The sequence below is a fragment of the Apteryx rowi genome, unplaced genomic scaffold, assembly GCF_003343035.1.
Source record: "Apteryx rowi isolate R43461 unplaced genomic scaffold, aptRow1 scaffold_88, whole genome shotgun sequence".
In the NCBI taxonomy this organism is placed as follows: Eukaryota; Metazoa; Chordata; class Aves; order Apterygiformes; family Apterygidae; genus Apteryx; species Apteryx rowi.
The window spans coordinates 613,725-640,084 of record NW_020451182.1 but is presented as its reverse complement, the minus strand read 5'-3'; the positions used below and the strand labels follow the sequence as shown (position 1 = coordinate 640,084).

General features: G+C 35.7%; 1 protein-coding gene across 4 annotated transcripts in view; it reads left to right on the top strand.

Moving 5' to 3' along the window:
• The window catches only part of MIA2 (MIA SH3 domain ER export factor 2), a 41,312-nt gene extending 18,719 nt beyond the window's left edge, over positions 1 to 22,593 (top strand). For 3 of the 4 annotated variants that reach the window (XM_026090826.1, XM_026090824.1, XM_026090823.1), the window contains 19 exons: positions 102 to 212; positions 548 to 619; positions 1,013 to 1,117; positions 4,696 to 4,818; positions 5,352 to 5,475; positions 6,338 to 6,384; positions 6,580 to 6,670; positions 7,937 to 8,075; positions 9,997 to 10,098; positions 11,403 to 11,463; positions 11,798 to 11,833; positions 12,795 to 12,862; positions 13,551 to 13,633; positions 13,987 to 14,118; positions 16,123 to 16,281; positions 17,719 to 17,850; positions 20,442 to 20,518; positions 20,912 to 21,137; positions 22,011 to 22,593. In XM_026090826.1, coding sequence (XP_025946611.1) covers positions 102 to 212; positions 548 to 619; positions 1,013 to 1,117; positions 4,696 to 4,818; positions 5,352 to 5,475; positions 6,338 to 6,384; positions 6,580 to 6,670; positions 7,937 to 8,075; positions 9,997 to 10,098; positions 11,403 to 11,463; positions 11,798 to 11,833; positions 12,795 to 12,862; positions 13,551 to 13,633; positions 13,987 to 14,118; positions 16,123 to 16,281; positions 17,719 to 17,850; positions 20,442 to 20,518; positions 20,912 to 21,137; positions 22,011 to 22,159 — 2,037 coding nt within the window. In that variant the 3' untranslated portion in view covers positions 22,160 to 22,593. The remainder of the gene's footprint in view (positions 1 to 101; positions 213 to 547; positions 620 to 1,012; positions 1,118 to 4,695; positions 4,819 to 5,351; positions 5,476 to 6,337; positions 6,385 to 6,579; positions 6,671 to 7,936; positions 8,076 to 9,996; positions 10,099 to 11,402; positions 11,464 to 11,797; positions 11,834 to 12,794; positions 12,863 to 13,550; positions 13,634 to 13,986; positions 14,119 to 16,122; positions 16,282 to 17,718; positions 17,851 to 20,441; positions 20,519 to 20,911; positions 21,138 to 22,010) is intronic. The other variant, XM_026090825.1, reaches the window with a different exon arrangement.
• Positions 22,594 to 26,360: the final 3,767 nt, after the last annotated feature.

The following is a 26,360-nucleotide window of genomic DNA, read 5'->3' as shown; positions in this document are numbered from 1 at the left end:
AATGTACTGTGTCATTTTATATTAAAATGATATTTAAAACATACTTGTCTTTGTATGTAGTTAATGTCAAGTGTATTATGTTAACTGTCAAAATAATTTAGGAAACACATGAAAAATTGAACAAGTCAAACTTGGAACTCAACCAAGAAATAGAGAATCTTGAAAAAGAACTGGGAGAAGAAAAATCTAAACAGTCGGAAAACGATAAATTGGTAAGAGTAAAAATAACCCCATCTTTCTTGCCACTCAATACATAAGGTATTTTTCATGAGAAAACATTCTCTATGGAAAAGACAAACTATTCTTTTTTTGTTGTTTTAAATAAATCAAAAACTACGTTTCCCCTTTTGTCTCCATCCAAACACACTGTATCATACTAGAAAAATGAGTTTCATAAAGGAAAATGCTACCCCCCCCCCCCCGATTTTACTGGTTTGGTAGTAGAAGTCTTCTCAGCTTGAAAATTAAAACAATTTTAATAATTGCCTAGACCTCCCTCTTCAGTCAAAACTGTGGAAGAAGTTATATGAAAGCTAATTATTTTCAGGTGGCTGAAATTCAGAAGAGAGTGGAGTCTTTAGAGAATGAAGCAAAATCTATCCAATCACAAGTTGCTGAGGTACATCAAATCTTTTTTTTTTTCTGTTCTCCATATAGTTACTTTTAATAGTTTTGTCCATTAAGAGTGCATAAATAATATGCTGGGTAAACCAAAAGACTCTTTAAGGCTTAGTACTTCTGTACAACTAGATTTAGTAATTTAAATTTCAGATAGCAGTTGCCATTTGTTGCAAAGTACAGGTACCCTGTGTTCTCTTTGCCTTGTTACTTCTCAGTGATACATAGTGCCACAAAACTAATTATAATCAGGAAAGCTAAGTTGCAGAAAACTGAGAATACATACATAGCACAGTCAGAAAACCGAAATATAAGTCCAATAATACCACCGTGACCCCATTTCTTGTATCTTCAAATGTTCTGTTGAAACAACACACTTTCTCATTTCACTTAGGCCAAGTCCACCCTAAAAGTATTTCAGATTAATACAGAGAGACTCAAGACATCTGTTCAAGATGCATTAGAGGAAAACTGTCATCTCCAGGAAAGTGAGAAACAGGTAGGTTCTTTCTACTTAAATTCTTGAGAAATTTCATATTTTCCTATAGTGGTATGTAAATCTGACTTCTCCAAGGAGCTCATCCATGATGTGTTTGTTGATACCGCTTGAGCTTTACGGTAAATAGGAAGAGGGCTCAGCTTTAAAATGACTTTGTGTTGGAATAACTTTTGTAAAAAATATCCCTGTTTAAAAAGAAATTAAATAAATGAGTTTGTGGGAGATCAGTGAGAAGGAAAGCACATGCTAAGGTAAGATTAATAAGAATTTTGCTGAGCAAAATCTGAGACCTGGAGGAAAACAAAGATTTGAGCAAGTCCACAGCCAAGGTCCTCTACAGAGGCAGACAGCAAATGCTCATATTCAATACAGAAAGCAAATCAAATGGAGAAATTGCAGTGTGTCCGAAAGGCAAGTGAGAAACATACTGTAGTATCCGTATGGATGAGCTAGTGGAAGATCAGATAAGTAGTGTGAAGGTACAGAAAGGACTGTTACTTTTTGAATTTTAGTTGTTTATTTTCCACAGTGTAGCCGAACCCTAGAGAATGATTATTTTAAAATGCTTAGCATGTGAAATGGTTGTCCTGTGCAATAACTAGTTTTACAATGAAAATATGCCATCATATTCTTAAGTTTTCTTTTTTTTTTTTTTTCTTTTTACATTAAATGTTCCATGGAATGTTCTATTTCTATGGGATGTGCTTATTTTCATGCCTGACTGATCTCCTTGTTGTCTTGACCGTATTCTGGTATCTTTGGGGCTAGAGGTACACGCTTGTTGTTCTTTTGGCAGCCTTATAAAAAGCCACTGAGTGCCTCAGTCCTCTCTCTATCAAAACATCATAGGCATCAGACTTACTGATTCAGGAAAACAAACACTTTTGGAAATGGAAAAATTTCTGCAGCAGTTCTGCACAGTTCTGTTATCAATAAAACCTTCCCTTTTTTGTCAAACATATACTGCTTCTAAAAATAAGAAAAGGAAGTAGAAGACAGAATTGTATTACATTCTGTTAATGGACAAATAAAAGACTTGAGTGTATTCACTGTGAGATGAAGTTTCTTGAGAACTTTCAAGAGTCCTTTTTGGTTTTTCTCTAATCCATACATGCTTTTTATCCCTTTCTATGAGGAGGAAGGGTCTGGTCCTTGCATGCTTTATTTCAAATGTGACAGAGTATACTTATAACGTAATAAATTTTGAGAAGCAGTACACAATTAAAAGGTTTTATTAGAGATGTAGGTTTGGGGGTGCTTGCTTCCTCCCYCCCCCCCCCCMWYYKGGKTYCMRRWTTTTWAWTTTTTTTTTTTTTGGAAAGTGTATTCTTTTTCTTTCCTCTTCATAAAACAAAAAAAGGAATTAAAGCAAGATAAACTGAGGGCTGAGAATCATTTATATTTTATAGGCAGTCGTTTTATATCAAGCAAAAATAGGAACATTTCAGTTAAAAAAAAAAAAACAAAAAAACAAAAAAACCAGGATGTAATTAACCTATCAGGTTCCTAGCTAAAAATAAAGTTTTTGGAATTCCTTTGAGATGAAATAAACTGGGTATGGTAGTTTCTTAACCACACTATTTAGGATGAATTACTATACTTTGTCATTAACAGAGTTGTTTTGCAGTTTTTCTTTTTAGTAATTTTAGCACATTTGTATATGTTGTATTTAGCTATGTTTTTTGGTAGATGAAGCACCACACTCATGGAACCTGGAAAGAAAAGAAGAAAAAGTATCTGTTTTGCTTACTAATATTTTCTTATACAAGGTTGTTGTAAGCAATAAAAATTAGTTTTGCTGTACTAGAATATCCATATCCCTTTTTTTATTTTTGTCTTTTTTTTTTTTTTTAAGATGGAATTTCACTTATGTTCAAAAGGTAACAAAGATGTTATTTGTTCATGGAAATTGGAGTAGTTTCTTCCTCTATCCACTTGCACTAATTGGTCGTAATCTTCTGGCACATCATAGCTTAACCATTATAACAGATGTGCTATCTGAAAATAGATTTATGATGTGTCAGAGGGAGGATTGGGGCCTTCTAGTTTGAACAAGGGAACTGTTAATGAACTCCAAACTTCCTGTGCTTGCTTGTTTTTTGCAGGAACATTTAAAATGTATATTGCTTTAGCTCACTACAAATCCTTGCTATTTCTCTTTACTGTAATTCTTACAAATATATCAAGTCAAGTCAGTTCAGTCTCTCTTTGTCTCAGTGTAGAATGAATGTCTTAAAGCTTAGTTTCCCTTTGAGGAATGAAATTTAATGATAAAAGGAGTTGCCTGTGTATGTCTTCTGAGCAGTATTAGCATAAATGGTATTTTTGTGTTATCTATAATACCTAGTTTGCATGATGCTACAAATTAATGTATGGCTTTTACTGCTTGAAACGTGCAGTTCTGTGCCAAGTAGTGTTCACTTAATTTTAGTCATGTACCTTTTGGTTTATGCCTTTTGCTTTATCTTTGTTAAGCAGTGTCCAGGCTTGTTTGTGTATTTGCATGGCGGTTCCCCTGTTTAACTACAATTTCTGTTCTTATTTTTAGTATGAGTGGCTGTTACGGTCTTGTTGATCAACCTAGTTACTCTTTTCTGTACACTTAGTGCTTTTAAATTGGTTGCCTGTTGTGCAGCTATATTCTTTTGACAGAATAAGACAAATAGTTCCCTATGTTTTTATAGTGAGAGAGGTTTTTTTGATTGTTTTTTGTTTTTTAAACCTGGATCATTTTAATTTTGTTCTTATAATATGCAGGCATGGTTTAATTACTTAATATGTTGCAATGCTTATTTCTAATGGACTGATAAAGTGTAGTAATCCCTTTTGCTGCTGTAGAGTATTTTTGTAAAATGCAGTTTTACTAGGATATGTCAGCAAAGTCTAATCATAGACTCTACTTGTCTTTTTAGTTGACCATACTAATTAGTATGGTATTAGGGAGTAGCAACTCCCTAATAAGGTGTTGATTACATACAACTGCAGCAACTTTCATTAACAGGGGGCCCTTTTTAAAATCAGATTTAAAAATGATGTTAAGTGTGGACAAGAGTAGAGGAAATGGGATAGTTTTGCAAGTCATGCGAATTTAAATTGCTATCTGAAAAGCTTCTAGGTTTTCCTTTACCTCCCCTACCTCTTCTAGGTTGAAAAAGAACAGGTATAATTTCAGAAGTGGGTGCATGTGTTGGGGGATGAGTCTTGTCCCCTCCAGACATTCCCCAATGTTTGTAGTTGTTACAAATATTGTCACTATTTTGTCAATACATTGCTATTGTCTTTTTTTTTTAACTGAGTGAAATATTAACTGAACTATTCTGCTAAATTTTTAAAATATCCTCACAGCTAATTACAATAGAGAACTACTGCCACTAAAATAATGGGACAATAATGTAAAACTGTTATTGTCAACTCTAGGGTCTTTAACTGTATTATAGTCTCTCCCTGTTTAATTCTTATGAGTGAGGGCTTAAGATTCTGCATATGCTTAGATAATATACATAGTAGGCTCAAGTGCTATTCATCCTTGATTCTTAGTTACAACAAATAATCACACTAATCTGATATTCTCTTCTTAGCTTTTACAAGAAGCTGAAGGATGGGGTGAACGGTTTACTGAACTAAATGAACAAACTAAAATGTTTGAATTATCTAAAGCAGATATGGAAGAAGTATTGAAAAATAAAGAGAGTCAAATCAAGGTAAATTATTACAGCTAGTGCTGAATCAAGTTATTCAGACTGATGCTAATCATTAGCAAGTTCTGAGAAAGTCTAACAACCTCTCCTGGTCATAATATGCAGTAAGCTGTTTCAGGTTTYTTGTTTGTTGTTTCCATCCTCTAATGTCTTGTTTCCTGCTAAGCAAACAAGATTGCTTGGCAGCACGATGGAGCAGTCTGACAGCCTTGAAAGTCAGCAGGAAAAACACTTTTAGTTCTGAAGAGTATTTACTTTTTTGCTTTGGGGTTTGGGGTGGGTCACACATCTTGCTAAAAGCGTGCTTATTAGGCTATCTGAAGAGTCTTCTTTAGGGCATACCTGTTGACCTGCAGGTATATGTTTTGATAGAAAATTGATGTTGGCCATCTGGAATCCTATATATGAAGTTAGTTTCATGTATGAATGGAACTAAATAAAGGAGAGAAGTCTTGAAAAAGTAATTGGAATGGTAACTACATTTTCATTGTTTGTATTTATTTTACTGTTCTTGTTTTGTGGGGACTTTTTCTTAGTCACTGACACAGTACTTACTGAAGATGAAAGACTGGAGTTCAGCCATAAGAGAAGATGACAGCACTGAAGATAATCACTGGGACGCCGATATAAAGGGTGAAACAGAAAATGGAGAGCCTTTAGGTAAGGTTTGGCTAGCTTCCTATCTTAAAATATCTGTTAAAATAGTTTTTAGGAATATAGAATGAGCAAACTTTCAGCAAAGTTTTAAGATAATTTGCTTTGTAAAAGTTGGATTTTCAAACCTCACCCAATGTTGGTGTTCATGTCAGACAGCTCAACTGGTGCTTAGACACCTCCAGAATAACAAAGCCTATGCTCCTATAGGGCAGTGTGTGTGTACACAGGTAAAACATGTATGTTGTTATAGAGCAATGCAGAGAATTTGATGTTCAGGCACTTCTGGAATGGCTTAGTGTATGTTAGTATCAAACAGTGATTCTCAAACATTTTTAGGTGGAAACCTCACTTTTACTTCTTCCTGAAACTCCTCCCAGCAGTAGCACTGTAGGTCCACAGAGCCTAACTTCTGCCTCTGTGTCCTTGCACAGCTGTTATGTATTGCAGGCAGCATGGTAGAACTGGGAGTCAGTGGGTGTAGGTGTGGGGCCCCTCATAGCAGCAGCGGAAAAAGGCCTTTCTTCCTCCTGGTTCTTGCTGCAGCTTCTTTTTATGGCAGTGCTGGCTGTAACACAGGGCGCAGCCCAGTAAATCTGACAGCTTATGCTCTATTCAGCACCTCACTTTTAAATGTAGACATTCTCAATCTTACTGATAAAGCATTAAAATATAGGCAAATTTTCCCTTTGTAAAAATACGCTATGCCTGTCGTGGCATGTTGAGGATTGTTCAATAAATAATAAATGTCATAAGTAAAATAATAAAAACAAAACAGTAATAAAAACAAAACAAATTATCTCAGTAGTAAGCTCTGTCACAAACCTTCTTGTGCTGTTTATGTAATGTATTCTATTCTGTTAATCAGATGATCAGCAAAAACGAACTGTAAAGAAATTGATCTATGCTGCAAAGGTACGTGATTTCAAGAAATGTGTGGATGGAGGGGGAGAAAAATGGAATAAATGCAATTTTTAGGTTTAGATGCAGATAAACATCTAACAGTTTAACAGAGTTCAGCATCTTTTGATATTTAATTACATATTTTTACATGCAGACATTCTTGTTTCTAGTAATCTCAATAAGATCATTTTTGTATTTTGATTGTAGTTAAATGCTTGTTTAAAGACCCTGGAAACAGAAAGAGATCAAGTATATTCAAAACTGTCTGATGAAAATAAAGCTAAAGGAGAGCTTACAGGTAATTTAATGTTTTGCTTTTAAGGTTAATAAGATGCTGTTTTTATCAAATAATGTTACAGTCTATAAGTATTGCTTCCACTAAAAACTGAATTAATATTACATGAATAGCTCTAATTGATTGCTTTACTTCTAAAAATCAATATTTAAAATAGATAACTAACTTAAACAGATATTTTAAAAATCAAAGCATAACGATGTGTAATGACTGCTAAAGCACTATTGCTGAATTTTATTGTATGCTGTTGGGAATATGGAAGCTCAAAATATATGTGCCAAATGATGTTAATAAATCTGTAATACCTTCTTTATAAAAATTCTGGACATGAAACAATGGACTTTGAATTTTGAAAAACTGTAGTTACTAGTTTGTAATGGGTGCAAGCTGAATACTTAATAAAATCTAAAATTTTGCATTTGGAAAATTGAGCCTAAAAGCATCTTACTCTGTTTTTTCCTTTGTTGCATTAGCTGTTCTGAGTTATATTTTATAAAATGAAAATACAGCCACATTAATTCCAAAAAGGTCTGCAATTAGCTATTGCTTTTATAGATAGCAGCCTGCAGAGTAGTCATCATACTTGAACGTACTGTGCTTGGTTGTTTGAGTAAAACAGTAAGTTTGAGGGTTATTAAACTGACTTCTAATGACTTAAAAAAAAGTTTTCCAAATGGATTGTAACTCTGTGCCATAAAGGCATTCAGACTTCATTGAAGCTCTGCATCTTTCTTGAAAAGAGGCATAGGAATAGTGGATAGGAAATAATGAATAGGAAAAGGAGCATGACAGACCTTATTTTGGCTAGATAAGATAGTTTGACAAATCCGAGTTATCCCTTCAGGCTTCTTTGCAAGACCTCATATGGCTAAATTTTCAAGACTATATGATGAAACAGACTCTACTCCTTTAGTAAAATATTTATAATAATAAAAGCCCTAAATGAAAGTTTGGGTTTTGAATTACAAAACTGCGTTGTCCAGAGAAGCTATACCAGTTGGAGGGATCACGAAGGCTGGGTATTTGGTCAGAGCTGGATTTTGTGGCAGGTAGAGAGTATAGTTTCTGTCTTCCCATCGAATAGGCAGTACTGTTTCTCAGTTGTATAACTGATGGACACTTACTAGTATATATTATTGCTTATATTATTAAAACAACATAGCATCAAAGAATTTTACAAACTTATTAGTTAATGAAATGTTACAAATATTTTAATTTTGTAAACTGTGCATTATTCCCAATATAATTAATTGTCTATAAATTTGACAGAACGTATAGAAAGCCTCCAAAGTGAACAAGTTTCCTTGCAGTCTGAAAATGAACGTTTTGAAAGTGAAGTTCAAAAGCTTCAGCAAAAACTTAAAGTCATGACTGAGCTTTATCAAGAAAATGAAATGAAACTGCACAGGTACAGGTTCCTCTTGGTTTTTATATTCAGCACATTACTTGATTGAGATTTTATACTCTTTTTGGGGGCTGAAAATTACTGAAAATTTGAATACTACTTTTCAGAGATTTTTGAGTTAAAAGACCCTGTAATGTTACACCTTCTTGTTTATTTGTCATCAAAGTAATTTTATAGTAATTGTTTTCATTGAAGTCATGGTGTATTCCTTTGGGACTTTTCCACAAGCCTGTTACTTCTTGTTTTTGTTTTTTTTTTCTTCTTTTTTCTGAACAAATCTTAGTCTGTGAAATAAGGTGGGTGAAGTTGGAAAGCTTGGTTTAAAATAAAGATATGACATAATACATGTATCAAACTTTTTGAAAGAAAGATAATTGGTAGCTGCTTTAATTGTGGGGTATATTTTCTACAGGGAAGAGAGTTATGTCAGTGGAAGAGTGGGGCTATATGTAAAACTAAACTTAGAGTTAAAACAGGTAGACAAATTAACTATTATCAGTAAGCAGCATAGAATCCCTGTGAATCACATTATCCTGACAAAGAAAGATACAATATGAGGACTGTACTTTCTATGTCCCAGTCAGGATTTCAGTAGGGATTATGGTTTACTCAGTGAAATCAGAAAGGTGATAAGGTCTCAAAATACAGCTGGTAGGAATGTGATGTTGTTGTGGTAACCTTCAGAAGTGTGTGTGTGTGTGTGGCCGGGGGAGGGAGGGGACATCATCTTAGGGCATAAAACTAAAATTTCATTAGCAAGAAATTATTTCTTCAAGGAACAGACCTAATCTTGAAGGCAGCAAGAAAAGCAGCACTAATTCTGATCCTGTCCTAAGCAGTATGCAGCACCTTGTTAAGATGCTACTTTCAGTAATTGATTCCATAACAGTACATGATGTATAGATATTTGGTTTCTTGCAGGAACAGCAAGCCCCCCAAAATCCACTACATTAGCATTTAATTTTAAAAAGGGAGACTACATAAAAAATGAGGAACCTGTTAAAAAGAAACTATGATGAGCAGCCAGAAGGGAAAATGTTTGCAGGTAGTGTGGATGCTATTTAACGATGCTGTATTGCAACTCAGAGCAAATATATGGTGCTCAAAGATTTTAGAAAGGCCAAAAAGGGTTTGAGAGAAGCTGGCATGATTAGATAGCAGAGTAAAGCAGGTTATTAGTGTTAAGAAGGCACCTTTTTAAAAAGCTAGTCAGGTCCAAGCAAGTAGAAGGAAAACAGAAAAGTAGAGAGCAGAAGTTGAGGAGAGACACTTAGATAGCGTTCAGCAGATCCATAGTTTAGATGGTTTGATAGCAAAGAACTGCTGTTTAGAGGAGAATGACCAGTTCATCCTATCCAGAACTGTTATGTGGCCATAGTATCTGTGTGTGTTCTGCAGAATTACCTTGTGCCTAAGCTGTAGTCTGGAATGTGGATGTTATCCTCTTCAACTGCCTGACCAAGGGTAAAAAAAATGAGGGGCCCTGGAAAGAATTTCATTCTTCATAATGAAGAACCATTTTCTTCTCTGGAAAACTATTTTAAAATTTGAAGTGTCAGAACAAATCGCCAAAAGTTAGTGCAGTTGTATTTTTGTATGTAGAAAATCAGTGGTTACTACCTAGGGTAGATGCATTTTGCACAAGGGAAACTTTAATGTTTGGGACTATGGATAATCTTCAGAATTGCTTTTAGGAACAGTGATAATCTGAATGTTTCATAAAGAACAGTTAATGAATAAATTAATATGAATACAAACTAGTACTATTTGTGTCACTATACACTGCCTGTAAAACTCATTATTACCTGGATAAATACCAAGTATTCATCATGCTTATATAATTTGAGAAGTTTTTCCTGAGAGACTAACTACAGAATTGTTGATTTGAAGTAGAATTAACCACAATTTGTGACTTTTCTTAAAGGAAACTGACAGTAGAAGAGAGAGAACGCCTACAGAAGGAAGAAAAGCTTTCTAAAGTAGATGAAAAAATTAATCATGCTGCTGAAGAACTAAACAGTTACAGGTAATTACAGATTTTAGTTACTGTTGTCACTTGTTCCAAAGTGAACAAAAGACAGTAGAGAATTAATAACAAATACCAGCATAAGTGAATGTATTTTCTTCTAGATTGTTCTATTTTGGGTGTGGGTTTTTTTGGTATTGTTACATGCTAATTTGTATGTAGTAATACATACTAACAGTTGTTCTGTTAAAAAATTGGAGTATGGAAAATTGTTGGCATTTTCTTCCATTAAAGTGCTAACTGTATTGACACTTTGGCTTTAACTGAATGGTAGGAGTGGGTCTCTAATCTAGTACGCTTTACTGAACAGAGATAAAAATACTAAGGAAGTTAAAAAAAGAATGCTGTGAAATAAATATAACATGCTCAGTTTTTCTATAGATCCTAACAGATTTACATAGTATAGTTTTAGCACTCTATATCTGTATCTCCAAGCTTGTCAAACAGTATTAGTATTTACTAATTCTTTAATAAAATGTTGTGTCATGGGAATATTTTCTGTAATTGTTTTTAACTGGTTTGCTCCATTTTGGGTTACAAATAGTTGTGTACATCTGTTTTGTTTCTGTGTTTTCTCAAAATAGGACATAATTCTTCAATCTGTAATGTGTATTTCCCATCTTCCTTCAATGTTGATGGGGACATTGACTGTAATTGAATGATATTGATCAGCAAAACCTCCTGAAGGGTCAATTAGATGAATCCTTTCTCTAGAATGCAAAATTTTTGTAGATAGGCTTCAGTACTAATACAGGAGTACAGAATACACCCTTTATGACTCAGTTAAAACATGAAATTTGTACGGATACCTTAATTTTAAAGAGAATATTGAAAATAGAATATAACTAAGCAGTGAATGCATCTTGGGCCAACCTGCTGAGAGTGTGTGGAACCTAGAGAGGATGTCTACAGGGCAGCTGGCAACAAAGTTGGCATTATACTTTTTTGGTGGAAGTTGCTGTCCCTCAGGACTGGCTGTGGTGGATGCTAACAGCATGATGTTCCAGCCATATTAGTACATTTTCTGAGCTGGGTAAGGGCTGGCTATTCTTGCATACTGCGGAGTGATATCCTTTATATCGCAGACCGCTGAGAAGTTTTTTGCATCATCTTTGCGCTGTTCCAGTAGGGCTTAGAACTTCTGTTGCTACTGTCATTTTTAGGTACCCCATGGTCCTAAGTGACAACGCTTCCTTCTAGATACAAAATTTCTAATTATACCTTGTGTTTACTATGGTATTTACTATATTTAAAATGATCTTCCACAACATACTTTTATTACAATGTCCTATTTTTCCGTACAGGCAGCGAGCAAAAGATCTTGAAGAAGAGCTAGAAAGAACCATTCGTTCTTATCAGAATCAGGTAAGTGTTTTGTATTGCTTAACATCTACACCAAAGAGGAAGGATATTATTGCAACTGAAATACTACTTTAAACTAGGTTGCGATACTGTATTTGGCTTTTTTTTTCTTCTTCTTCTATTTAAGGCCATCTAATTTTGGTTGACACAATTTCATAGCAGAAATTGCCAGATAAACTGAAACGTTACTTTTTATTAAAAGTTAAATTTAGATGTCTCATAATTAATTATCTACATATACTAAATTTATGAATGAGAGTTTATACTTGGTCTTAAGTTTTCTTTTTTAGTTGAATAGTGTACTTCGTTGATGATCTAATGAATGTCTCTCTAACAGATTACTTCACATGAGAAAAAAGCTCATGATAATTGGGTAAGTTCCAAATACTAAGATTTTTAACTTTATGCATAAAGTACTGTCTTCCTTTTCAATTATTTGGGCAGCTTGCCTTATAATTTTAAGTTTCTCATTAAAAACAGATGATCAAAAATAAATCTACACTGTCACCTTTAAGCTTGCTGATTACTTACAGAAATACACAAAAGCATGTTAAAAAAATCTTCTTTCATATAAAATAGTTGCAATAATTAAGCTAGATACCTATGAGCTCATTAGAATGATACTCCAATATTACTCATTTTAGCAATAAATCTGCTGGAATAAGATGTTAGCATTTAACAAATTCCTGATGTTTTGCTAATAATAAAAGCTTTTGGCCTTGTTTCAGTGCCATTTTAATGTTTTCCCTGGGTGTACTCTGCTCTTTTTATCTACTAATAGCAGACAGTGTGTCCTGTGAGAACATTATGTTCCACGGACAGCTTTGCAAGAATGCTGCTACATTTTACATCTTCTTTCAAACAGGAAACCCAAAATATCTCCTGACTAACACGTTCTCCAGTTTCACAGAATTGTCTGTATAAGATAGAGTTGTATTAAAAGTTACGGGGCTTAGTGCTCATAATTTTACGGATTTTTAGCTGTATTATTTTTAAAATAAAATTTCCTGTATAAAATTTTAGACTTTAAATCCTGTATGTATTTTTTAGATGCTTCAAAGCAGCTATAGCCACGGTATTATATTTCTGCAGTCTTAAGAAACGGCAGGAAAACCGTATCAGTTCCTCAAAAATTTAGGTAGCAGAGTTGCTAATGTCATTTGGTGATGTATGTGAAGCTCTGTTCCATATGCTTTATACATGAGTCATTTATTATGAATATTCAGTCTATACAGTTCAGATAGAAACAGGTCTTGGATCTGGGATCTGTAACAGTTATGAAGCATTTAATAAGTAGCAACATCTAAGCATCTGATTTTTGTCCTTCTCCAAAGTTGACAGCACGAGCAGCTGAAAGACACCTCAGTGATATAAGAAAAGAAAATGCACATAACAGACAGAAGTAAGTGCAGTACCGGTATCATTCTGAACAAAAACAGTATAGCTATGCAAATATACTTTGGATTTACGTAACTTACTGTTTTCTAGACATGTTAACCCATTGTGGCCCAGACAAGGGAGAGCCCTTGTTTCAGAACTACAGTGGAACACTGTGGAGTCATTGGAGCACTCCCATAGTGGCAGCAAACAACAAAATAAGAACTATGTGAAGTATTGAAATAGTTTAGAACAGAACATACTATTAGGACTTAAGATTTTAATTTTTTTTAATTAACTGGAAGTCATGATTACTGAATGATTTTACAGCTTAACTCAGAAGTTAATACTTAGTTAACAGATCCAGTGGGGAGGGGGAAAAAAAAACCTTGATGTGAAGATACTAATACTTGAAATGAGACCCAGAGTACTCATGAGGATAATGCCATGCTAGGAATTTTGACATCTAACATGCCACTTCAATTTTTGACTTGCAGTTTAAATACAGTAGCATAGAGGAATACTTTGAGGAGTTCTTAAGTTCAGAGTTCTGTGATATTTATCTGCTGTCTTTTTTGTTTTGTTTTTAATTATGGAATGTAATACCTTGGTCTGTTAATACTTTTAGTACAAACATTAGTAGTAAATAGTGTAATCAAATACAACTTTTGTAGTTCCTGGTTATTTCTTTCTTTTTTGTTGCTTATTTGCAGATTAACTGAAACAGAATTTAAGCTTGACCTTTTAGAAAAGGATCCTTATGCTCTTGATGTTCCAGTTAGACCATTTGGCAGAGGTACAGTATTGAATTGTAAAATAGAGCCTAATTGTTTTGGTTTCTGGTTTTGTTTCCCAAGACCACACATATGTAATTGTTTGAAAACTGTCTTGGCTGTGTATGTACAAATAGAGGTCATTAAAACAAAACTGGTCATAAGTGACTCTAGGTCACTTTGAGTATTTTTTTGAAACTAAGAACGTAGGTAGTATCAATGAGAGTAGACTGAGAATGTGACACACATGGTAATTAGAGCACAATTCTTGTTTCACTTGTGATCCAATTTAAACTTCACCTGAGAAGTTAATTACTTTATACAGTTTGTTAAACTAAGTATTGTGAACTTGAGTATTTTGTTTTAACTGTTCCAGAGCATTCCCCATATGGACCCTCACCAATGGGCCGGCCTTCATCTGAAACAAGAGCTTTTCTTTCCCCTCCAACTTTATTGGAGGGTCCTTTAAGGCTTTCACCTATGCTTCCAGGTGGAGGAGGAGGAAGAGGTACAATTCTTAAACTTGAAAACGTATCTATTTTGGATTTCTCTCTCCTCTACTATAAACCTGTCACACCTTTTCCTCTTGATGGTGACAAAAAATATTAAAACAAACAATTCATTATAAACAATTCCTGACATAAACTCTTCTTGTTTTTCAACTTGCTTCTAAAACTGTCTGGTATATAACAGCACAATGGAAAATTCAGTTATTTCTAGTGGGTTAGTCAGTGGATTCACTTTAAAGGTTGAGAAAAGTGAAGAGCCAAACTTAGTCCATCATGTTTTATTTCCTGGAAAAATAGGGTTTGCTGAAATAAACTTCTGATTTTAAAGTAAACAAGAGTGAGGTAGTTTTCTGAAGAAAGAATACTGCCACTTCCATTTCAGTGGTCCAAAGACTGTGAGAGAAGGAGGAAGCACTTACATTGTGAAAAACATGGGACAGTTTTATTGGGGCTGATGAAAATGTTTCTGCAGGTAGCTGTTGATCCAGAAAATATTTTCCCCCATTTTGTTCAAAATCTGAGGCAATCTTTGTACAGGAAGACAATTCCTTCCCTAGTAATGAAAGGAAATGAAGATAATGTGATGAAATTAAGGAGTAAAATGCAGAGATTCAGGAATAGTTGAAAGAAGGCTATGGTGTCATGGATGGTAAGGGAGGAAGAACACTTATCCTTCAGTTCTTTTTGATGCTCATGGAAATAGTGTAGATAAATGGTAACATGGAGTTCAGTCATCTGTTACAGGTAATGAAGAAGCTACTGTTAGCTTACTACTACTGTTGTACCTGTTGGCACCTGAACTTAGTATTTCATGGGAAATATGTCTAAACATCTCTCTTCTGTAAGGATTTCACTAATGAACACTGATTTTTTTTTTTTTTTAAAGAGCAGCATTGACGATATATTCAGTTTAACTCTTCATAAAAAGCATTATCTAGTTGCATATGAAAGTTGATTCACATTCTAAATCAGAAGAAAGCTGAGATTGAATGTTCAGCCACAGCTGTACCACACACAAGCAGAATCTCTTACTTGACAACAACTTATTTGTATAGGGACAGTAACTAATGAAACTGAGTTGTCCATATCTTTAAATTGTAGCTCAACTGAAGCTGGTGAGGAAGAATAAAAACCAGATTTCAGAGTGCAATCTTAATAAGGAAAGAGACTATGCTAAGGCATAACTACTGTTCGTGTCATAATAGAGAACTAATGTAACTGGGGCAGATTAAACAAACCATGTGTTTAAACAATGCTAACTAGCGATTATAGTGCTTGTCTTGTTTTGCATAAAACAGAAAATGGTTTAATTTTCAAATTCTAGGTTAACTTTAGGATGGAAAATTAGAGAATGATATCAGAATCCTGTATTCGTTATTTTTCAGACCAAATCTTACTTTAAAGGAAACTTGCAACTTAAAATCAAGTCCATTTAGGGGGAAAAAAAAAAGATGTTTTCAATTATATTGTCAAAGTCTCTTTTTCACTTGGTTATGTGTTGACCCAGTCTTTTCATTATTTTTCTTTTTAAAATAGAGTTAGAAAGAACCAGAAGAGTTTTGAATGTAGTATGGGTGTTTTTCTTCTGATGATGTTAACTTTCACCATGATGATTTTTATTTTGATAAGTCTTGTTAGCATCAGTTATTTTAGCATTGAGAAGAACATTTACTGAGAAGGCACTAGTTTCTCTGATTTGAGTGAACAGGAACTCTTGAAATGATTTTTTTTTCTTTAAATCTTTTGTAGATTACACTTCTGTTGAACTACAGGGTTTTTTTTTTTGTTTTTGTTTTTTACAAACAATTTAATCACTTCTAGTAAACATAACTGGGCTGAGTCACCACCAAACAGCTGGAGGGTCCTGTAGAGCTGCACACCTCCCATATCTTGAAAGTGTTGGCATTCCATGATCTATCTCACTACTTTCAGACTTAATGAAGACAGCCATAGTGGAGAATTCAGATTTTCTGGGTAAATAGCTATCTGACTTCTTCAAATAGGATCCAGAGGACCAGGAACTACTGTCATGTATGAAGCCAGTAATGAAAGAGGAGAGCTGAGTTCTGATAGATTAACTGATCCGCACAGACCACCATCAGATACTGGATCCCTGTCTCCTCCCTGGGACAGAGAACGTAGGATAATTCTGCCTCTACCAGGTAAAGAAATCTGCTTAGCTACTAGATCCATGGAAAAATGGAGTTACTGACTTGCAATAAATATATATATTTTTAAAGTATTTTCTGCTTACCTATATGAAATGTTTTCTGGGAATTGCATGTGCAGCCACACTGGAAAGGTGTGGGTTTTGTTTTTTGGGTTTTTTTAATAGGGTTTTTTCACCTTCTTGAATGGTGCAGCTCATTTGCACCTCTATGCTGAGTGTCTTAAATGTACATTGGTAGTGCATAATCAAGTGTTTGGTATTATCACTTTACTGGGGGCTTGTTTAATGCATTGAAAGACTGATCTTGGCTAGAAGATTCCTGAGAGATCTGAGAAAGTTCATGTTTAATTGTACTTTAACATTAGAAAACATCCTGAAAGGTAGCTATTGTTGAAAAAAATGTTTTTTAAATACATTTCTATTAGTAGTACAGGAGTACTGTGGGACAGTCAGCCTGTCTGAAATGCACTGTTCAGTATTTATATTCATGTTAACGTTGTCTGTTCAAAAAAAAAACCTAGTCTTCACTCTCACCCCTTCAGCTAAACATCCGTGTTGCACATTTTCATTCAAGAAGGACATGAACAAATCAAAGAGGATACTATTGATAATTCTACAGTAAATTAGCATGCAGGGGGAAAAACAACCGTCCCATATACCTGAAACAAGCAAAAATGCTACGATTTTAAATTCAAAAAATATCAGATAACAGAGATTAATGTACCATGATTATCAGATGCAGCAGTCTACTATAGTTGTTGTGCTTCTGCATGTAAGCCTGATCACACAACTTGGAGTTGACTCAGGATGCGGTTTCACATTTGCCGAATCTGATCTATTTACTAGATACTGCACAAAAAGGTAGTCTTGTTCCCTTGTCCTGAGCTGTGTTTCTGGCGCATCCTTGCACTGGATCTCACTGATACATGTTCTGGCTGCATGATTGCTAGATCTGATGCAAGGAAGTTGGTGGAAATAGCTGATGGCGGTATAGCAGATGAAACATAATGGGAAACAGTGCTCTTTTGTAAGCATTGATTTAAAATATATAGTAAGTTATTTGGACTTTGGCCTTCATTGCTGTATTCAGACTTTATTTTTTCAGAGTCACGGTGTTTATAACTTACGCAATCATAACTTTTAAAATTCTACCGTATGTGAAAGCAACAATCAAGATGACTAAGACTTTCTCTTTAGTAGCTCCTGAGACGCTAATTTACTAGAAACGTAAGGTATAGTATGTGTATGCCTGGTGGGATTCCCATAGTCCTTTTTTAAGATTGTTTGCCCACCCTGATTAATAGTCACTTTGGATACTTACATAAGAAGATAAGAAATCCAGAGAATCTTGCAGGTGTAAAATGGTAGGAAATGGGAGAATACCTCTGTGAATCTTCACTGACCTGTTCTGTGATTTCTTCAATAATAGGCGAGGCTTACACTGATCCAATTCTTCCTCCTCGAAGACAAGAGAGATTTCTTCCTAATCCTCCGAATACTGGAAGACTTTCTGGACCAGCAGAACTACGAACTTACAACATGCAGTCTTTTGATAAAACAGGTGAGAATTGCTTTAACTGCCTACCATGATACTAGCAAAGGCACGATCCCAGTGGATGCGTTGGTAGTCATGGGATTCTATTGGATGGATGGGAATGGTAGTCGTGAGATATTTTCTTTCACTATTCTGTCTTTTAATCATTCAGACTTGGCTTTGAATGTGTTACAGCCTCTCCCGTGAGGCTTACCATGGCGTTAAAATTTCACAAACACTTACCTGCATTTCCATCCCACTTCTGGTAAAGTTAGAGAGAGATTTTCATCAATAAAACTGAAAGAATAACATCAAATGTTTCAAATATCCACTGGCTTTGAGTACTGAACTAGAAGCTTGTGAAGCCTCCTTCTTCAGGTATTTACCATCCTGTGAACTACAAAAAGTTCTAAGTGCAGTTGCACCCCAACTTAATCGCACATCGCTGAACCAAGTACCATTTGTTTCAAAGTGGCCAATTATGTAAAATCTAGTTTGTGACACTTAGCAACAAACAGAAGCTTAGAGGCAAAGTTATGGTGACTTCGGTGTTATAACTAAAACGTATTAAGACTTTAAGCTCTTAAGACTTTGTTAAACAGTTTTCATCTTTATTTAATGCCTAGCAAGTCACATGTTCCTGAGTCATCAGCTAGGCTGAAACTGTTAAAATCATGACACAAACTTTGCCACCCAGTATTCAGTTATAATCTTTGTCGACCAGTTTCTAGCCACAGGAGGGAGAGAACCTTTGTTACTAGGTGTCCTCAGTGTCAGATTGGGAATACTGATTTCTGTTTCAGGAGGTTTAAAATTTCAGATTTTACAGGGAATTGTTCTCTGCTGGAAGGTAATTCTGTTCTTGTCCAGCTGCTCACTTTCCTATCCCCTTTCTAAAGCCTTTGTTTGTCTGTCTGTCTTTCTACTTATTTGTATTCCACTGAGGCCTTTCTTCTTCCAGCCCCTGCTGGATGCTGACTGAAGCCTAGGAGAGGCACTCTCTGTGCACTCACTTCTTGCATCCATTTTCACCCTTTCTCCAGCTGCTGCAAGCAACAATAAAAAAGCTGTACATGGTTCTTAGGCAGTAAAAAAACTACTCAGTGGAAACGACGTTTTGGATAACTTTGGTGCCAGCCTATGGCAAGTTATAGAGCTTATGTGCCTGTTACTTTTTAGAGGCATGTTATTTAACTGGACTTGAGTGGGTATTTGTAAGAATAGCAAAAAGGGAAAGAAAAAAAAAATACACACCATCTGACTTCAGAACAGCAACACATCTCATAATGCCAAAATCTAGGCTCTGGCTCTAAAGAGTGAAGAAGCTACAGTTTCTCAAGATAAGCAAAATGTTATTTAATGTGAACAAAATAATGCATGTTTTCCTAAGCTGAGGTGGTTAACTCTGCAGAACTTTTAAGCTGAAGCAGATACTTGGAGCAGGAAATTTCTTGTCAGAAAGGTTAAAATTTGGCAGACTTTGAGCAGTTTGGCAAGGATTTAAAATGGAAAGTATTATGCAACCCAAGTGTTGGGGAATAAATATTCTGCACGTGATATAAGCAGTTAAATGCTTCAGATTATTAAGTAACTATCTCTAACAAAGGCAGGGACTGCTTGATAATACTTAAAATTTTGATTTTTGGAAAATACCTATCTTGAGAGAAGAGCTTTGTTTGCTTCAAAGGAGAAGAAACACAACTAACATGTAAATGAAAATCTGTCACTTGTTAGAAGTATTGTTTCTAGTCTTATATCTTTTGGTATTAGTGGCTTTGTTCACGTAGAAACGTAAGGAAGTGGGATTTTTCAAGTCTCAGATTTTTGTTTTGTTTGTTTGTTTTTGGAAGAAAGGGGTGTATTTAGTAGCAATCCAGTCAGTCAGACTTTCCTCTGACAATTCCCATTAATAATTTTCTCCAGTTGTTTCTGACAATACTTGTTCTCAGGGAGGTATGAAGGTAAGTGCACTGAGGTCTTATTTATCCCTCATTTATAAAGTGAGTGCAGCAAATATGATGATGAATTACTCTTATTTCTGAATGCTGATCCAGAACTAATATAATACCAAAAGTCTCCTTGATGTTTTAGCAGCTAAGGAAGAAATCCAGTATCTATCAGACTTGAAGGGTATTGCTATCAAACTTTCTGCCAAGAATATATCTTGGTGCGGTAGTTCCCAGTCTGGGAGTTGCAGAGTGGGACTTCCAGCTGAAGTGGAAATTCCCAAAGAAATAAGTTACAAGTCTGGAAAATAAAGTAGTAGAAGGAGGGAGAGGAGAAATGGAACTGCTACTGTAATGTTAAGATATATTGCTAGGAAAATGCACTTGTAATTTCTAAGAAAAATATATTAAAATGGAAGAAAATGCCTTATTTGGATACAGGAAACTGGTAAAAGCTGCAACCTGGGTACACATGTACAAACCTGTATACAAGTTGAAGAAAATGTTCAGGCATAGCTTTGTGATCCTCAGTTGTCTCTAAGTCTGCCTACAGAACAGTTGCTTAGTATAACTACACTTTTCTTAAATCAGAAGATGGAGGCAAGGAAAAAAAAAGATAGTTGTGAGGAGAAGGAAGTCAGCACTGATTAACTTGTTTAACTTTCCATACAGATGAGCAAGCATCTTCAGAAAATAGTCCACAAACAGAACCAAGTGGAAATGGGATGAAAGATCATTCTAATCTTAGCGTAAGTAGCTAAACAGAAACTTGATTTAAAGAAGTTTTAATGTTGTGCAAAATATTTATGAAAATTTGCCTCTAGTAATCTGTTTTTTTATTGTATCTCACTGTGTAGTCTAAATGATGAAATTGTATGTGTACTTTTATCACAACACTCACTGTTTTGTGAATTGAGATACGATTAATATAATCCCTATTGCAAATGAAGATTAAGCTGTGGTCAAGCTGATATCCAGTGCACATAGGTAGTCTTGCTCAGGATTACGCCATAGTTAAGGCAGAGTCAGAACTAAACCCAGATTTTATTAGCCTTTCTGTCAGTCTACAGCAAAGTGGGCCTGATGGGCTGGAAGATGTTCCCTCTCCCTAAGTTAACTTCCCAGTTTTCATTGTGTTACAGAATTTGCTACCTGATCAGTCTTTTGCATCTGAAAGTGAAGCAGGCAGCTCGGGGTTTGCTCCTCCACCTTTCCCTCCAGTCAGAGCTCCGTTGCTGCCTATGGATCCTAGAGGACCTTTCATGAGAAGAGGACCTCCTTTTCCTCCTCCTCCTCCTACTGGCATGTATGGACCACGTGAATGTTTTCCAGCACGAGACTTTGGGCTTCCACGGCCTCCGTTGCCAAGTATGTAGCTTGTGTCACACTTACTTTAAGTTCATGAAGATTGGTGCTTTGTGCCGGTAGTAGAGAGTTATCACATTGGGTGAATGCTTAGATCTTCCTGTGCATACTACTTCTCAGTTCACCAGGAAGCATCTTTTCTGATGAGGGTTAACCATGTACATTTCCTCTTTGCAGTTGCTCGCATTGATGTTTTTACAAATATTAGCTTTGACTGTAAAATATGGGTACAAACACCTTTCAGCATTTAAAGGGTTCTTTTTCTAGGGTAAGAAAGCAAGTAGTTGCTTTCCTTAATCCTTTTCCTCCTAAGAGGTTGTATCATACATAAAGCTTATAAATTCCCCCTTTATAGGGGGAATATTTTAGCTTTGCTGTATGTCCAATTCAGGTATGCTGGTGTCCATACAAAGACATGCATTTGGGACATAACTGTTTCCCCTTGGAATTTCCATTAGCGGAGCAAGATATAAATATTAGACTAAAGGGCTTTTCTCTGCTTTTTACTGTTCTCTGCTTCACCTGTGAAGAACTAAGCATTTTGTCTTTCAAAGTATCTCTAAGGTATAATAACCAATGGCTACTAGATCAGATGTGTGTGTCAGACCAAAGGTGGTGGTGGTAGCAGCAACTCATTAACAGACGCTCACTACTATGATAAGCTTGCCACTAGGGAACTCTTGCAGAGAAGTGATTGTTTTGTCTTCCCTCTTCCTAGCATCTTTGTCTCATTGGAGCATATTACCTAACAGGGCTCTGCTTTGTGAGTTTTGTTTAGGTAGGCCATTGCTGAGCAATAAGATACTAATGTTGGGTAGAAGGTATGTGTTTGCTGTTGTGATTGCTATCAACTGAACTACTCTGGTTTTCACACAGTAAGAAATCCATTTCCAATGAGATCTTTTCCTCACTATCCACCTCAACGACCTGGATTTTTGCCACCACCGCCTCCTGAAAATAGAACTGAGCCACCTCAGTCAAATCCATCAGCTGTAGAACAACCAGAACCACAGCAAGAAACTTGACAGTATCATTTGAGCAACATGATGTACCATTTCTGTACTCAAATGACATTTTTTTTCTCTCTAATGTTCAGTTAAGTAACCATTTGTTACTTAGGTATATATAAACTACTTTGCTCAAATTGAAGCTTAAGAGAAAATTCTCAGGATAGTATTTTGTAAATAAAGGATGAAGTAACTATGAATATTGTGAATAAGTGATTTCTGTTGTGCAGTAGTAACTTTAAATTAAGTATTTCTAATTTGAGAAATCTCTTCAGAGGTGTATAAAATTAAATCATGTGAACAATGGTTTAAGTAGTCCAGCTGCTTTGTCCTTGTTAAGTGGTATAGGGAATCTCTGCATGCCAAAAGTGATGCTTGCTTTATGAATAAAATGTGAAAATGTTTTGATTAATAAAAATCTGCTGAAAGTGTAACTGATGACATGAAACTTTCCTTGCAACTTTCCTGTTTAATGCTGTGCAGTGTCTTTTGTTGAACTGTAGAAATAGTTGAAGAAGAGAAGAGGAATTAATAGTGTTCCCTATTAATCACCTTGTAGGTAGTCTTTCAGCTGTCATAAAGCTTTAAAAAGTGGCAGCTGTCCTGACTTAACCTACAAATAGTATTGGGAAGGGAGAAATGTACAACTCTTCCTATCACTATTGAAAATTGATGATAGTATGGGACAACCCTGTTGCATTGCAGATGTCTGGTTTCTATGTGATGGAAGCAAGGCAGGTATCATAACTACATTTGTGATGCTTCAGTGGCACCAGAACCTTGCCTTTGAAGAGGCATGGCTGCAGCAAACCGGACTTGAGGTCTGAATTAATGAGTATTGGTTTTCCACTGTCTCAACATAAATTCAGTTTAATAGTCTTATTTTAACACTGGCATTTAGGAAGCTGTGAGGGACAAAAGCTATTCCCCCCCAAGCCTACAATCTTCATTCCTTTGACTGTCGAGCACTGGAGAGCACTCAGTATTTAGCAAAATGGCCACAGGGGACAGCAGGAGGTTTCTGCAAGCACACTCATTCTTAACACATAGTACAGATCATTAAAGTTGCAAGGAAGAAAGGCAAGAATTCCTTTGTCTAGAACAAACACAGAAGCAAGCATACCTGATTGATAGTGAAAGCAATGCAAAATTAAGTCTATGCAAACTGGAGACAAAAGCCATCAAGAACATACTGTTGGGAAAACATGCATAAATTTTAAAAAACAGACTTGCTTAAGAAACATAAAATGTTTTAGATATGAACTGTGTCTGCGCATACTTTGTAGTGGTAGCTAGGCTTCACAAAAAAGCAAAAGAACCTGAAAAGCACAAGAATGAACCTGCAGAAACAATATAAATTATTTTGTCTCTAAGAGAGTGTGGTTGTCTAGTTCTCTTCTTCATGTGAGGTTTCTATTTGTACAGTTTTAGGCAATGCCTGGCTTCTTCACCACATGGTAATGGACATAACAGGCAGGGTGTAGGAAGCTGCAGAAACTGCTCAAGCTTCGCTGCAGCCAGGGCCTGCATTTTGGCACAATGTTGGATCACCACTGAGCCTGGACAGCCCCTGTAGACTTCCATGAACTCTTACCTCTGCAGACACAGGCTATAGTGCTGAGATGCCTGGTGTGTGCAGGGCTTTCTCTTACCCTGATTTACCTCTTGCCACAGAGGCATCTCCTCTGTCCAAGAACACACACTGGAACACTTTCATCCTTTGATCTTTCTAGCTCTATTTTTACCTGCTATCATGCAATATAAAGAAAGATTTCTGCTAGAAACTACTGGCTGTTCAGTCAGTTTTGTTTGTTTAGCTTGAGGCTGGTATGCTTCAACCTGAGAAGCATGTAATTATAGTGCACTCATTTGGTAAAGTATCCTTTAAAATACAGAAAGAAACAGTTTTAGAAAAGCATCCACTTACTTCCATAGCATCAGTGGACAGTTCCCTTTCCCCACTCTCTGTGTACACACACACACACACACATATGTAGTTTCATCTTTTAATGTAATTGGAGTATGTACATTTGCTCTACTCTCACAAGCCACCACACCCCATAATTAGAAGGTACAAAAAAAGGTCTCCAGAACTCAAGTCTGCTAAGTGAGCTTTTCCTTCTGTAGCTCACTGCTCCCGTTTTTCTCTTAATGTTATTTCCACATATACTAATTTCAGCTGCTTTTTCAGAACTTTTTCATGGCACATTCTTGCAGTTTCTTTATTCTTGTTTCTGCTTCTAGTTTAGTCCTCAAAGGTATTTAGATAAACCTTTATACTTAAGCTAGTCACTGACAAATTTTGGCAACAAACATTTGAAGGATCATCCATGTTGAAAATATTTAATTGCTGTTTAATCCAGCTGTTGCATCATTATTTTTGGCCAATGATTTGCTTTCTAAAGGCTCTAAGTTTGCCTGAAAGACTTGAGCATAGTTCTAAAGGAACCTATTTAGTTTTACCTTCTCCCCTTGATTTCAGTCTCAGGAACAACCAGAACTACAAACTACCAACTTGTTTCTACAGGCAGGAAATGATTGATAGCACAGATGCCATTAATTTGATAATACTACCATCACAAGGATTTTTTTGTTTTTGTTTGTTAATCTGCCTTAAGGGTTGCAGGCTACTTATGAATGTACAGTACCTAATTTTCTGAACAAATGCAGTATTTTCTCTGTAGGCTAAATATTTGTTCTAGCTTATAACTTAGCTAACTGCCTTCAAAACAAATCCTTCCTTCCTCCACCAAAACAATTTATTCTGTGCCCACAATGATATATGAAGCTCTGGGCAAAATAAAAGTTAGCTGGACTAAGATAATACAGAACAAGCACGGATTAGATCATCCCATGGAGGCAATGGAAGAATTTCAGCATATTTTTTCCAATAATTTCCATTTTTTTCCCCCAAAGTTTTATTTGCATGCTAGCAGTTAAAAAAAAAAAAGTTGTTCAGATTTTTGCAGGCAGAAATAGGGCATAGAACCCCTATATTGAACTTAGATATGCCTAATTGAGAAGGGTCAGACATGTGTATGTGGGGAAAACATCCCCTGCCTCCAGAAGCAGCATTCCAGCTTTAACACCTGGTGGCTGGTGTTCCAAGTTCCCAAATACTACTACTACATCTAGCAGGCAGCAGGACTAACTTCACCTCAGTGTCTGTTCAGAGAAAAAAAAAAAAAGAATCCCATTTGGGATTGTGCAACCCCAAGGCAAACCCACACAGCTGGTAACACCTCACTCCAAACATGTTTTCCACTTATGACTGTCTTGGTTCCCTAGCACTTGATTTCAAATTGCTTGTTTGAATCTCTTCATCCTGATATCCTTAACTCAGATTATTGCTAAAAATACAAACAACAACTTTTATGTATTGCTAAGAAAACAGAATAATCAGAGGTGTATTTCTTTCACGCTACTCAAGCTGCAAGTTTCACCACACTCATGACTCACTCAATAGACTCCCCACACTTCAAAAACAGGTTATTATAGTAGTTTGTATGTATTAAGTACATTGATTTCACATCCAGAATACAAGCCGTATCCCGTTGTTAGACTTAAAATGTATAGAAAATCAGCTATGGACTACTAATAATGGACATCCATTGATAAAATAAAACATTTTAAATATGGTGGCTATAACTGCAATAATTGACAGAACTGCACATCTACCACAAGCCAAGCAGCCTGCCTCTCTCACTCCTCATCTTACCTTTGCAATTAGGAGGTTAATTAAAAACAAAGCAAAAAATAGGTTAGACAAAAAAAAAAAAAAAGAGAGAGAGAGAGAGAGAGAGAGAACACATTTATATTACAAAAAGGTAAATAAGTTACTTCCTGAGTTAAATAAGGCAGTTATCCATAGAACCACAGTAGTCTGCACAGATAAAATTAACATCCCGTAACTCTGTTTAAGAGGCAATAGCATTTTCTTCAGTAAGTTCCAGAGAAACAGCCAGAAATCTTGATCATTTTTAAGACCACCCCCCTAGTCCAGATGATGTTGAACCATCCCTACCAGATTTAACGACTACATAAACCTCCCCACATTTACAACTATGATGTGACTATCCAGAGTCTGAGCCCTGAAAGGCACTGTGACCAAGTCCTGTTATTTTACTTTACTGAAATACAAAAAGCTATATTTACCTCATCTTTATTACCCACACCATAAGCCTCTTTCTTCTCAATATAAGTTGTTAAATGATCTTGC